Raw genomic sequence first — 12,359 nt, forward strand, 5'->3', positions numbered from 1 at the left:
TGAATGCTCCTAACAGTACAAAGCAACATGGCTGATTGATAGCTCAGGATATGTGCATTACATTAGTGGTGAATGGAAGGCACCAAAGTGTGGTCAAGAATTAGGAAAATGTACAAGTGCCCAGCTCTGAGAACACCTATGACGATGATGATGACAATTGGATCTGCCCTGCAGGTGAATAGTCACAGAAGCATGACATATGATAATGACTTGAGCCAGCAAACCAAAGCCTAAGTTATTGTTAATTGTTCATATTATCATGTTTTATGATTGTTGTGGCATTGGCCAGTGTGGTGTAGTGGTTAAGAGCGGTAGTCTCGTAATCCTGGGGAACCGGGTTCGCGTCTCCACTCCTCCACTTGCAGCTGCTGGGTGACCTTGAGCCAGTCACACTTCTTTGAAGTCTCTCAGCCCCACTCACCTCACAGAGTGTTTGTTGTGGGGGAGGAAGGGAAAGGAGAATGTTAGCCGCTTTGAGACTCCTTAAAGGGAGTGAAAGGCGGGATATCAAATCCAAACTCTTCTTCTTCTTCTCTTCTATTATTGGGGAAATAACAACCTTACCCCCAATGTTTTTGGCTCTTTGTACATATGATGGTCAGGCAGGGACATGGGTGGCGCTGTGGTCTAAACCACAGAGCCTAGGGCTTGCCGATCAGAAGGTCGGCGGTTCGAATCCCCACAACGGGGTGAGCTCCCTGCGCCTGCCAACCTAGCAGTTCAAAAGCACGTCAAAGTGCAAGTAGATAAATAGATACTGCTCCAGCAGGAAGGTTAACAGCATTTCTGTGCGCTGCTCTGGTTCGCCAGAAGCGGCTTAGTCATGCTAGCCACATGACCCGGAAGCTGTACGCTGGCTCCCTCGGCCAGTAAAGCAAGATGAGCACCGCAACCCCAGAGTCGTTCGCGACTGGACCTAACGGTCAGGGGTCCCTTTACCTTTACCTTTACATATGATGATCATACCTCTACAGTAGACATTAACTGACAGAAAGCAATTGCCAAGTTGCTAATAGATTTCAAATTGTTAGGGCTTAAACCGGGGCCAGCTCAATACATTTTTTTCCTTGAGGTGAACAACAAAACAGCTCTCTCTCGCCGCCAGGGAAGAAGGGGTGAGTGAAGATGTACGTCAGGATGAAGGAGTGGATAAATATCTCCATCGGGAACAGGAGTGGGGATCAAATCAATCTTAATCAATGGTTGAAGTGGGAATCAAAGATTGTTGTGGGATTGAAAGGGGCCCACCCTGAATCACACTGGGTGAGGGCAAAGCCCAGGAGACCCCGGCAGCACCTCTTATTTCCTGAGATGCCACTGTAGAGGCAGCATGGATGCTGCTGAAAGGAGGTGTGAGATATGGCCTCGAAGGACAGCTCTACAGCTATCTGTGAAACTCTCATGCTCAGCACCCACTAACAATTTGAAATCCCTATTTTCATCAGAGAAATGTTGGAGGGTCCATAACTTTTAGTGTCACAAGCTGGTGTAGTAACCAAGAGATTGATTAGGATATCTCTGGTCTGAATTGTGCTTTTGGTATGAACTTATTAGGTAGCTTTAGGCAAGGCCCTCAAAACCCCACTCCCAGTGCAAGGATAATAATACAGATCTATTTCACAGGGTTAAGGTAAGAATTACAATATAATACATGTGGAGTGCTTTGTATACTCCAGAGCACTATATAAATGCTAATTCTTCTAGAGAGGTAGCTATGTCAGTACGCTGCAGCAGAAGCAAATCTTACTTTGAGCACCGTAATAACTGGCAAATTTATGGTGGCAGAACCTTTCATGACCCACTTTGAGCCCACTTTGTCTAGGTTGAAACAAGTCTCTTAATTAAAACTTAATAAAAAACAGATATCACATAATGCACAACACATTAATATGTCACTACAAATAATATATAACCCACAGAAAATATTATACTATTAATACAGACAATTCCTAACAATGAATATACATACGTGTGTGTGTGTGTGTGTGTGTGTGTGTGTGTGTTCTGGTCAGGTTTATTTTAGTACGGTAATTACTGTTCCATAAAATGATGAAGAGTCTGTTTTTCTTTACATTTATTTGCCTGAGGACTGCAAATTATTGAATGCAAAGTATGTTAACTATGGAGACAGCAATTTACCAGATTTTTCTAATCTAATCTCTCAAATTCCAGGAAAATGCAACATCTCTCTTAACCGAGAGATGTTGCTTGCAGATGATGTGGCCTTGACAATGCACTCTGAGGAAGCTCTACTGAGACTCATCAACTGTCTTGCGCAAGTTTGGCCTCGCCATTAGCCTGGCAAAGACCAACATCCTGGGTCAGGACGTCATCAGAACTCCATGCATCAGCATTGGTGACAAGTCTATTGGCAAGGAAAATGTGATGCTAACCATCAATACAAAGATGAAGGTCTATGATAAACATAACTGTACAGAACAATCTTAAATTTGCAGAGGAATATATCCTTTGGAATTATATACTCAAGACATGGAATCTAACAAAGGGACAATATGCATGGACTTTTCGTGTCCTTACTATGGCAAGAAGACGGGTATTGATGATCTGGGAAAATAAAAACGCAACTCCCTTAATGATTGGATTAAAGATATGGTATGTACAAACTCACTACACATGAACAAGTTGTGCACCAACATAGACTTGCAATGGACAAATTTAACAATTTTTGGAATACATTTTTGTAAATACCATATTAGATTAAGGTCTGGTTAATTACAATAACAACTCCCCTTTTTGTAATGTACACAGTATCTTTTATTGTTCTGTTTTGTTTTCTACATGGGTAATATTTCTTCCCCCCTTCATGGATCACTGCCTTGCCGTGGCGAAGGGGCTTGAAGAACTCAGAGAAGCTATGAACTATGCCGAGCAGGGCACCCAAGATGAACAGGTCATAGTGGAGAGTTTTGACCAAACGTGATCCACCTGGAGGAGGAACCGGCAAGCCACTCCAGTATCCCTGCCAAGAAAACTCCATGGACAAAGACAACAGGCATATAAAAGTTATGACGCTGGAAGATGAGCCCCTCAGGTCGGAAGGCGTCCAACATGCTACTGGGGAAGAGCGGAGGGCAAGTACAAGTAGATCCAGAGCTGATGAAGCGGCTGGGCCAAAGCCGAAAGGACGCTCAGTTGCGGATATGCCTGGAAGCGAAAGGAAAGTCCAATGCTGTAAAGAAAAATATTGCATAGGAACCTGGAATGTAAGAACCATGAACATGGGTAAGTTGGAGGTGGTCAAAAATGAGATGGCAAGAATAAATATTGACATCCTGGGCATCAGTGAACTAAAATGGACGGGAATGGGTGAATTCAGTTCGGATGACCATCATATCTACTACTGTGGGCAAGAAACCCGTAAAAGAAATGGAGTGGCCCTCATAGTCAACAAAAGAGTGGCAAAAGCTGTACTGGGATGCAATCTCAAAAATGATAGAATGATCTCGATACGAATCCAAGGCAGACCTTTTAACATCACAGTAATCCAAGTTTATGCACCAACTACTGGTGCTGAAGAAACTGAAATTGACCAATTCTATGAAGACCTTATAGAAGTGACACCAAAGAAGGATGTTCTTCTCATTATAGGGGATTGGAATGCTAAAGTAGGGAGTCAAGAGATAAAAGGAACAACTGGCAAGTTTGGCCTTGGAGATCAAAACGAAGCAGGGCAAAGGCTAATAGAGTTCTGTCAAGAGAACAAGCTGGTCATCACAAACACGCTTTTCCAACAACACAAGAGACAACTCTACACATAGACATCACCAGATGGGCAGCATCGAAATCAGATTGATTATATTCTCTGCAGCCAAAGATGGAGAAGCTCTATACAGTCAGCAAAAACAAGACCTGGAGCTGACTGTGGCTCAGATCATCAGCTTCTTATAGCAAAATTCAAGCTTAAACTGAAGGAAGTAGGAAAAACCACTGGGCCGGTAAGATACAATCTAAGTCAAATCCCTTATGAATACACAGTGGAAGTGAGGAACAGGTTTAAGGATTTAGATTTGGTGGACAGAGTGCCTGAAGAACTATGGATGGAGGCTCGTAACATTATACAGGAGGCAGCAACGAAAACCATCCCAATGAAAAGGAAATGCAAGAAAGCAAAGTGGCTGTCCAATGAGGCCTTACAAATAGCGGGGGAGAGAAGGCAAGCAAAATGCAAGGGAGATCGTGAAACATACAGGAAATTGAATGCAGATTTCCAAAGAATAGCAAGGAGAGACAAGAAGGCCTTCTTAAACAAGCAATGCAAAGAAATAGAGGAAAGCAATAGAATGGGAAGAACCAGAGATCTGTTCAAGAAAATTGGAGATATGAAAGGAACATTTCGTACAAAGATTTCCATAATAAAGGACAAAAGTGGAAAGGACCTAACAGAAGCAGAAGACATCAAGAAGAGGTGGCAAGAATACACAGAGGAATTATACCAGAAAGAAACGGATGTCTCATATACCCCAGGTAGTGTGGTTGCTGACCTTGAGCCAGACATCCTGGAGAGTGAAGTCAAATGGGCCTTAGAAAGCACTGCAAATAACAAGGCCAGTGGAAGTGATGGTATTCCAGCTGAACTATTTAAAATTTTAAAAGATGATGCTGTTAAGGTGCTACACTCAATATGCCAGCAAGTTTGGAAAACTCAGCAGTGGCCAGAAGATTGGAGAAGATCAGTCTACATCCCAATCCCAAAGAAGGGCAGTGCCAAAGAATGCTCCAACTATCGCACAATTGCACTAATTTCTCACGCTAGCAAGGTTATGCTTAAAATTCTACAAGGAAGGCTCAAGCAGTATGTGGACCGAGAACTCCCAGAAGTGCAAGCTGGATTTAGAAGAGGCAGAGGAACCAGAGACCAAATTGCAAACATGCGCTGGATTATGGAGAAAGCTAGAGAGTTCCAGAAAGACATTTACTTCTGCTTCATTGACTATGCAAAAGCCTTTGACTGTGTCGACCATGGCAAACTATGGCAAGTTCTTAAAGAAATGGGAGTGCCTGATCACCTCATCTGTCTCCTGAGAAATCTCTATGTGGGACAAGAAGCTACAGTTAGAACTGGATATGGAACAACTGACTGGTTCAAAATTGGGAAAGGAGTATGACAAGGCTGCATTTTGTCTCCCTGCTTATTTAACTTATATGCAGAATTCATCATGCGAAAGGCTGGGCTGGATGAATCCCTAGCCGGAATTAAGATTGCCAGAAGAAATATCAACAACCTCAGATATGCAGATGACACAACCTTGATGGCAGAAAGTGAGGAGGAATTAAAGAACCTTTTATTGAGGGTGAAAGAGGAGAGTGCAAAATATGGTCTGAAGCTCAACATCAAAAAAACGAAGATCATGGCTACTGGTCCCATCACCTCCTGGCAAATAGAAGGGGAAGAAATGGAGGCAGTGAGAGATTTTACTTTCTTGGGCTCCATGATCACTGCAGATGGTGACAGCAGCCACGAAATTAAAAGACGCCTGCTTCTTGGGAGAAGGGCAATGACAGGCCTAGACAGCATCTTGAGAAGTAGAGACATCACCTTGCCAACAAAGGTCCGTATAGTTCAAGCTATGGTTTTCCCAGTAGTGATGTATGGAAGTGAGAGCTGGACCATAAAGAAGGCTGATCGCCGAAGAATTGATGCTTTTGAATTATGGTGCTGGAGGAGACTCTTGAGAGTCCCATGGACTGCAAGAAGATCAAACCTCTCCATTCTGAAGGAAATCAGCCCTGAGTGCTCACTGGAAGGACAGATTGTGAAGCTGAGGCTCCAGTACTTTGGCCACCTCATGAGAAGAGAAGACTCCCTGGAGAAGACCCTGATGTTGGGAAAGATGGAGGGCACAAGGAGAAGGGGGCGACAGAGGACGAGATGGTTGGATAGTGTTTTCGAGGTTACCAGCATGAGTCTGACCAAGCTGCGGGAGGCAGTGGAGGACAGGAGTGCCTGGCGTTCTCTGGTCCATGGGGTCACGAAGAGTCGGACACGACTAAACGACTAAACAACAACAATATTTCTTCCATATGCGCTGTGTAAGAAAGATCTGGAGCGTTACATGGCAGGACAGCCTCGAACAAATATGTGTTCACCCAAGCCCACATTCCCAGCAAGTCCAGTCAAAGGCGATTATGGGGTGTGGTGCTCATCTCATTTTCAGGCTGAGGGAGCCGGCGTTTATCCACAGACAGATTTCTGGCTCGTGTGGCCAGGATGACGAAACCGCTTCTGGCACAACGGAACACAGTGACAAGTGCCAGAGAGAACAGAAATTCCGTTTACCTTCCTGCTGCAGGGGTACCTATTTATCTACTTGCGCTAGTATGCTTTCAAGCTGCTAGGTTGGCAGAAGCTGGGTCAGAGCAACGGGAGCTCACCCTATTGCGGGGATTTGAACTACCGACATTCCAATTAGCAAACCCAATTAGCAAACTTTTTCAGCAGGGGGCCTGTCCCCTGCCCCTCAGATCTTGGGGTGGACGGTGAACTATATTTTTGGGGGGAGGGAGAAATAATTCCTATGCCCCACAAATAACCCAGAGATGCATTTTAAATACAGTGGATGCTCGGGTTGCGAATGTGATCTGTGTGGGATGCATGTTCGCAACCCGCAGTGTTTGCAACCCGCAGCGGCATGTCTGTGAACGCGCGGGTTGTGATTCGGCGCTTTTGCGCATGCACAACCCCTGAAACCCGGAAGTAACCTGTTCCAGTACTTCCGGGTTTCAGTGGGTCCGTAACCTGAAAAAACGCAACTTGAAGCGTTTGTAACCCGAGGTATGACTGTAAAAGGACACATTCAACTCATGTAAAAACACGCTGATTCCTGGACTGTCTGCGGGTCAGATTTAGAAGGCGACTGAGCCGATCCGGCCCCCGGGCCTTAGTTTGCCTACCCATACCCAAGAGGCTCAGTGCTTTAGACCACAGCGCCACCCGCCTCCCTCATACAGTGGTACCTCTAGATACGAACGGGATCCGTTCCGGAGCCCCATTCGCATCTAGAAGCAAACGCAACTACCGACGGCACGTCTGCGCACGCACGCGTCGCTTTTTGCTGCTTCTGTGCATGCGCGTGACATCATTTTGAGCGTCTGCGCATGCGCAAGCGGCGAAACCCGGATGTAACACGCTTCGTTACTTCCGGGTTGCCACGGAGCGCAACTTGAACGCGCTCAACTCGAAGTGTACTCAACCCGAGGTATGACTGTACAGTGGTACCTCGGGTTACATACGCTTCAGGTTACAGACTCCGCTAACACAGAAATAGTACCTCGGGTTAAGAATAAGAACAGAAATCGTGCTCCAGTGGCACAGCGGCAGCAGGAGGCCCCATTAGCTAAAGTGGTGCTTCAGGTTAAGAACAGTTTCTGGAACGAATTAAGTACTTAACCCGAGGTACCACTGTAACCAGCTTTCCTTGTCGGACTACAACTCCCAGCATCCCTAGCTAGCAGGACCTTTGGTCCAACAGCAGCGGGAGACCCGAGCTTGAGAAACAGTGCAGGGCGGAACTCTTTGTCTCCGGCCGCGGGGAGGTGGAGGGAAGTGGTGCAGCGACGCTCCCGGTCCGGGTGACGGCGCCGCCTCCGCCACGGCGGCCTCCGGGCAGGAGGGAGAGAGCCAAGATGGCGGCGGCGGCTGAAGACCAGCAGCGGCCGCTGCAGCCGTTGGCGGCCGGGGCTGCTGCTTCGTCGGGGGGCGCTTCCTCCTCGTCTGGAGGGCCCGGGTCCAACCCTCTCTCTCGCAAGCTCCGCAAAGTGCTGGAGACGCGCTTGGAGACGGACAAGGTGGGCGACCTGTTGCCAGTCCTGCCGTATCTGAGAAACAGGCACCGGTTTTGCGAATCAGAGCCATAGGGAAGGCGTCGTTCGTGTGGTTTCTTTTCTCTAGGGTGGTTCTTTTAAAATGTCTGGCTTAGTTGACGGATTCCCCTTTTTCTAGCTGGTTAGTGCACTGTTTCCCAACCTTAGGTCTCCAGCTGTTTTTGGACTACAACTCCCATCATCCCTAGCTAGCAAGACCAGTGGTCAGGGATGATGGGAACTGTAGTCCAAAAACAGCTGGAGACCCAAGGTTGGGAAACACTGGACAGCGCAGCCCTAACCAGGTCTACTCAGAAGTAAGCCCCGTTGAGCTCAGCGGGGCTTACTCGCAGGCAATGAGGGGTTCAAGTTGATTAAATTATAAGTGAGACTTTTTTTTTTTTTTTAAGACTAGACATCACCATTGAAAAGGCAGGGAAATGTAATGAAGTAGAGAGGGATCCTTTTCCCCCACATGTGGTGGTCCTGTAAAGGAATCAGGGAATTCTGGGAAGTAATTTACAATGAATTAAAAAGATATTTTTTTAAAAAAAAATAATAACCCAGCCCAAGACAACCCTTTTGGGAACGGAAACAATAGAAATCCCTAAAAAACAAAAGCAAAATGAATGAATACGGTACCCACCAAGGAAGAGTGGCAGTTTAAAATGCTTGAATGAGCTGAATTGACAGGCGTTACTGAACTGACTGAATACATCAGGGGTGTCCAAACTTTTTTCAAAGAGGGCCAGATTTGATGAAGTGAACATGCGACCAAAGTTGTTAACCTTTTTTAAAGGATTGAAGTTGTTGAGCTTTTTCATTTTTTATGATTTTACCCCAGGAAATAAACTGCCACGGGGCCAGGGGCAGGATTCAACCAACCCCTAGTTGAATGCAGCTCAAGCTGGGCTGGTGCCCTAGAATTGGCCTTCACAATAGAGGACAGAGTTTAGCTTTACTTGCAAGTAATTAGTTGATTGAGTTGACTATGGAATAATTATATCAAGTTGATGTTTATATTAAAAAAATATGTTGAGTATTTAATCTATATATTTGCTATTGTAAACTATATTGTAAAGATAGTTTAGCATTGTTAAAATGTGATTTATCTGGAAAACTGAAGATGTTTTCTGTGTCTTCTGATGTGTGTCTTTTTTTAAAAAAGAAGTCTATGTTGTATATGAACTGTCAACATGATCTGTATATATTTTTATAGGAGATGTTAGAAGCGCTCAAGGCTCTTTCAGTCTTTTTTGTAGAAAATAGCCTGCGTACCAGAAGAAATTTACGCGGAGATATGGAACATCGCAGCTTAGCTATAAATGAAGAATTTGTCCACATCTTCAAGCAAGTGAAAGAGGTATGCCATTTTTATCCATGAATGCTCTAAATGTCCAGCAGGAAGCTGACAGTCAAGGGCCTCTGTAAACCCCCCTATATGTCCCTGTGGCAAATGACTGGCTGGTAATTCCATTGCTTGGTTCTGTTCCCCTCTACTGTACCTTCAAATCCGAACCAGTGAAGGTGGTGAAGGTCCTATGGTAGTGTCTGGAGGCGGTTGGAGGATGGATGGCGGCTAACAGATTGAGGTTGAATCATGACAAGACAGAAGTACTGTTTTTGGGGGACAGGGAGCGGGCAGGTGTTGAAGACTCCCTGGTCCTGAGTGGGGTAACTGTGCCCCTGAAGGACCAGGTGCGCAGCCTGGGAGTCATTCTGGATTCACAGCTGTCCATGGAGGCACAGGTTAATTCTGTGTCCAGGGCAGCTGTTTATCAGCTCCATCTGGTACGCAGGCTGAGACCCTACCTGCCCGCGGACTGTCTCGTCAGAGTGGTACATGCTCTGGTTATCTCTCGCTTGGACTACTGCAGTGCGCTCTATGTGGGGCTACCTTTGAAGGTGACCTGGAAACTACAATTAATCCAGAATGCGGCAGCTAGACTGGTGACTTGGAGCGGCCACCGAGGCCATATAACACCAGTCTTGAAAGACCTACACTGGCTCCCAGTACGTTTCTGAGCACAATTCAAAGTGTTGGTGCTGACCTTGAAAGCCCTAAACGGCCTCGGTCCAGTATACCTGAAGGAGCGTCTCCACCTCCATCGTTCTGCCCGGACACTGAGGTCCAGCGCCGAGGGTCTTCTGGCGGTTCCCTCGCTGCGAGAAGCCAAGTTACAGGGAACCAGGCAGAGGGCCTTCTCGGTAGTGGTGCCCGCCTTTGGAACGCCCTCTCACCAGATGTCAAAGAGAAAAATAACTACCAAACTTTTAGAAGACATCTAAAGGCAGCCCTGTTTAGGGAAGCTTTTAATGTTTAATAGGTTATTGTATTTTAGTGTTTTGTTGGAAGCTGCCCAGAGTGGCTGGGGGGGACCCAACCGGATAGGTGGGGTATAAATAATAAATTATTATTATTATTACCTGGCTAATTTGTGGAGAGATAAAAGAAGCACACAAGATATCATGGGGAAACCGGATTAGACTTGGTTGTGGCTAAATATGTTCATGTTCAGAAAGCAAAAAACAACCACATTGGCCAAACAGGGAACTTGTTAAGACAATCTTGTTAAGAGTAAGATGAGAAGTAGAGTGTCTTGTTTCATGCATACACGTTGGGTTCTAGAAAAAATACTGACAGCTATCCTTTTCCTCCACTTTTCTCTATCAAGGGGTGCCTCTCTCACTGGGCACTCTCATTGGCCACAGTTCAACACCCGCTATGAGCATGTTCACAAAATCTATATAAAATACTACCAGATCTCCATTTGCCACCACAAATTTTCTTTAGATATTACTATTGCTGCCTGCTATCCTGTACTACAGACTTACATGGGAGACAGCTTCATTGAAGTCAATGAGTCTTACTCCTGAGTAGACGTGTATAGAGCAACACCGTTAGTTGTATCTCTGGAGCTATCCAGCACTTGTTGTTAAGCACGAATGCTAAAAGTGTGTACAGTGGTACCTCGGGTTACATATGCTTCAGGTTACATACGCTTTAGGTTACAGACTCTGCTAACCCAGAAATAGTACCTTGGGTTAAGAACTTTGCTTCAGGATGAGAACAGAAATTGTGCGGCAGCAGCAGGAGGCCCCATCAGCTAAAGTGGTGCTTCAGGTTAAGAACAGTTTTAGGTTAAGAACAGACCTCCAGAACGAATTAAGTTCTTAACCCGAGGTACCACTGTAATGCTTTCTTATACTGCTGCGCATCCAGTTTCTCCCAACGCTGAAAAACAAGATCTGGAGCTTCAGGGAGGAAGAATCATTGGATATTCTTATCAGTGATTGTATCATATAACAGTGAAGATTATGTTTGTTAGGGAAACTGATAGTTCTGGTGTTTCAGAAAATGGGGGGGGGGGGAGAAATGTGGAAAACGCAAATCTCAATATGAGTTCTAGTGTTTTAGGCTACTTGTCTGTTTCTGTGCTCTTTCAGGAACTTGAAAGCATAAATGAAGATGTGAAGTTTATGAGCAACTGCTGCCAGGACATGACCAATCACTTGAAGGTAAAGAATGGGGGTGTGTGCAGATGTGGTCATTTCTGGCACACTGGGACTTGGTAGTTTCAACAGCACAGTACTTTCCCCCTGTACAACACATAGAGATCACTTTTGATCCCAGTGTGAAGATTTCTTTTTTTACAGCCATAGGAATTCTAAGGCACAAAAGGATCCCCTGCATGAAAAGAGGTCCCCATTAATTTCTATGGCAAAAGAAGGTCTGTGTTTGGATCCCTTCACTGTTCAGGAATCTACTCCATCTAGTAAAATTAATAGGACATTTTGCATGCATAAGAGCTCTGTGTGCATGTTATTCTGAGCTTGTGTGTATGTAAATCACCCAGGTAACGTTTCTAAAACACTTTTCCTATGAATCATTATGATCAGTTTGATGGGATCATCAATATTGTTGTCAGGTTAACGGGGCGGATATGTTGTTGTTACATTTGCCACCTGTCATAAAAGAGATTCCTACATTTCAGGGGGTTGGGCTAGATGACCATTGGCGTCCCTTCCAGCTGAACAACTCTATGATTTTTATCCCACCCTTCCTTTAATGGGTTCCCTTTTTATCCACACAAGAATCCTGTGCGGTAGATTAGGCTCCAAAAGGGTGACTGATCCAAGTTTATGTCTTAAGTGAAGAGTTGAACCTGCATCTCCACAAATCCAAACCAGCACTCTAGCACACTTGCTACACTTCTGTATTGCACTGGGCCCTAGTTCTAGTATTAGGAAGACAGTACTAGGACTTGCCGATCAGAAGGTCGGCAGTTCGAATCCCCGCGACGGGGTAAGCTCCCATTGCTCGGTCCCTGCTCCTGCCAACCTAGCAGTTCGAAAGCATGTCAAAGTGCAAGTAGATAAATAGGTACCGCTCCAGCGGGGAGGTAAATGGCGTTTCCATGCGCTGCTCTGGTTCGCCACATGACCCGGAAGCTGTACGCCGGCTCCCTCAGCCAATAAAGCAAGATGAGCACCGCAACCCCAGAGTCGGCCATGACTGGACCTAATGGTCAGGGGTC

The 12,359-nt window shown here is 45.5% G+C and overlaps 1 protein-coding gene and 1 long non-coding RNA gene across 2 annotated transcripts in view; one reads left to right on the forward strand and one right to left on the reverse strand.

Moving 5' to 3' along the window:
* LOC307212788 overlaps positions 1-12,359 on the reverse strand; it is a 103,855-nt gene that overhangs the window by 50,194 nt on the left and 41,302 nt on the right. The gene's annotated exons all lie outside the window — the stretch shown is intronic.
* COG6 (component of oligomeric golgi complex 6) overlaps positions 7,490-12,359 on the forward strand; it is a 36,145-nt gene continuing 31,275 nt past the window's right edge. The window contains exons 1-3 of the mRNA XM_079969856.1: positions 7,490-7,806; positions 9,041-9,184; positions 11,269-11,340. Coding sequence (XP_079825982.1) covers positions 7,645-7,806; positions 9,041-9,184; positions 11,269-11,340 — 378 coding nt within the window. The 5' untranslated portion in view covers positions 7,490-7,644. The remainder of the gene's footprint in view (positions 7,807-9,040; positions 9,185-11,268; positions 11,341-12,359) is intronic.

This window comes from Podarcis cretensis, assembly GCF_951804945.1.
Source record: "Podarcis cretensis genome assembly, chromosome: 3".
NCBI lineage: Eukaryota > Metazoa > Chordata > Lepidosauria > Squamata > Lacertidae > Podarcis > Podarcis cretensis.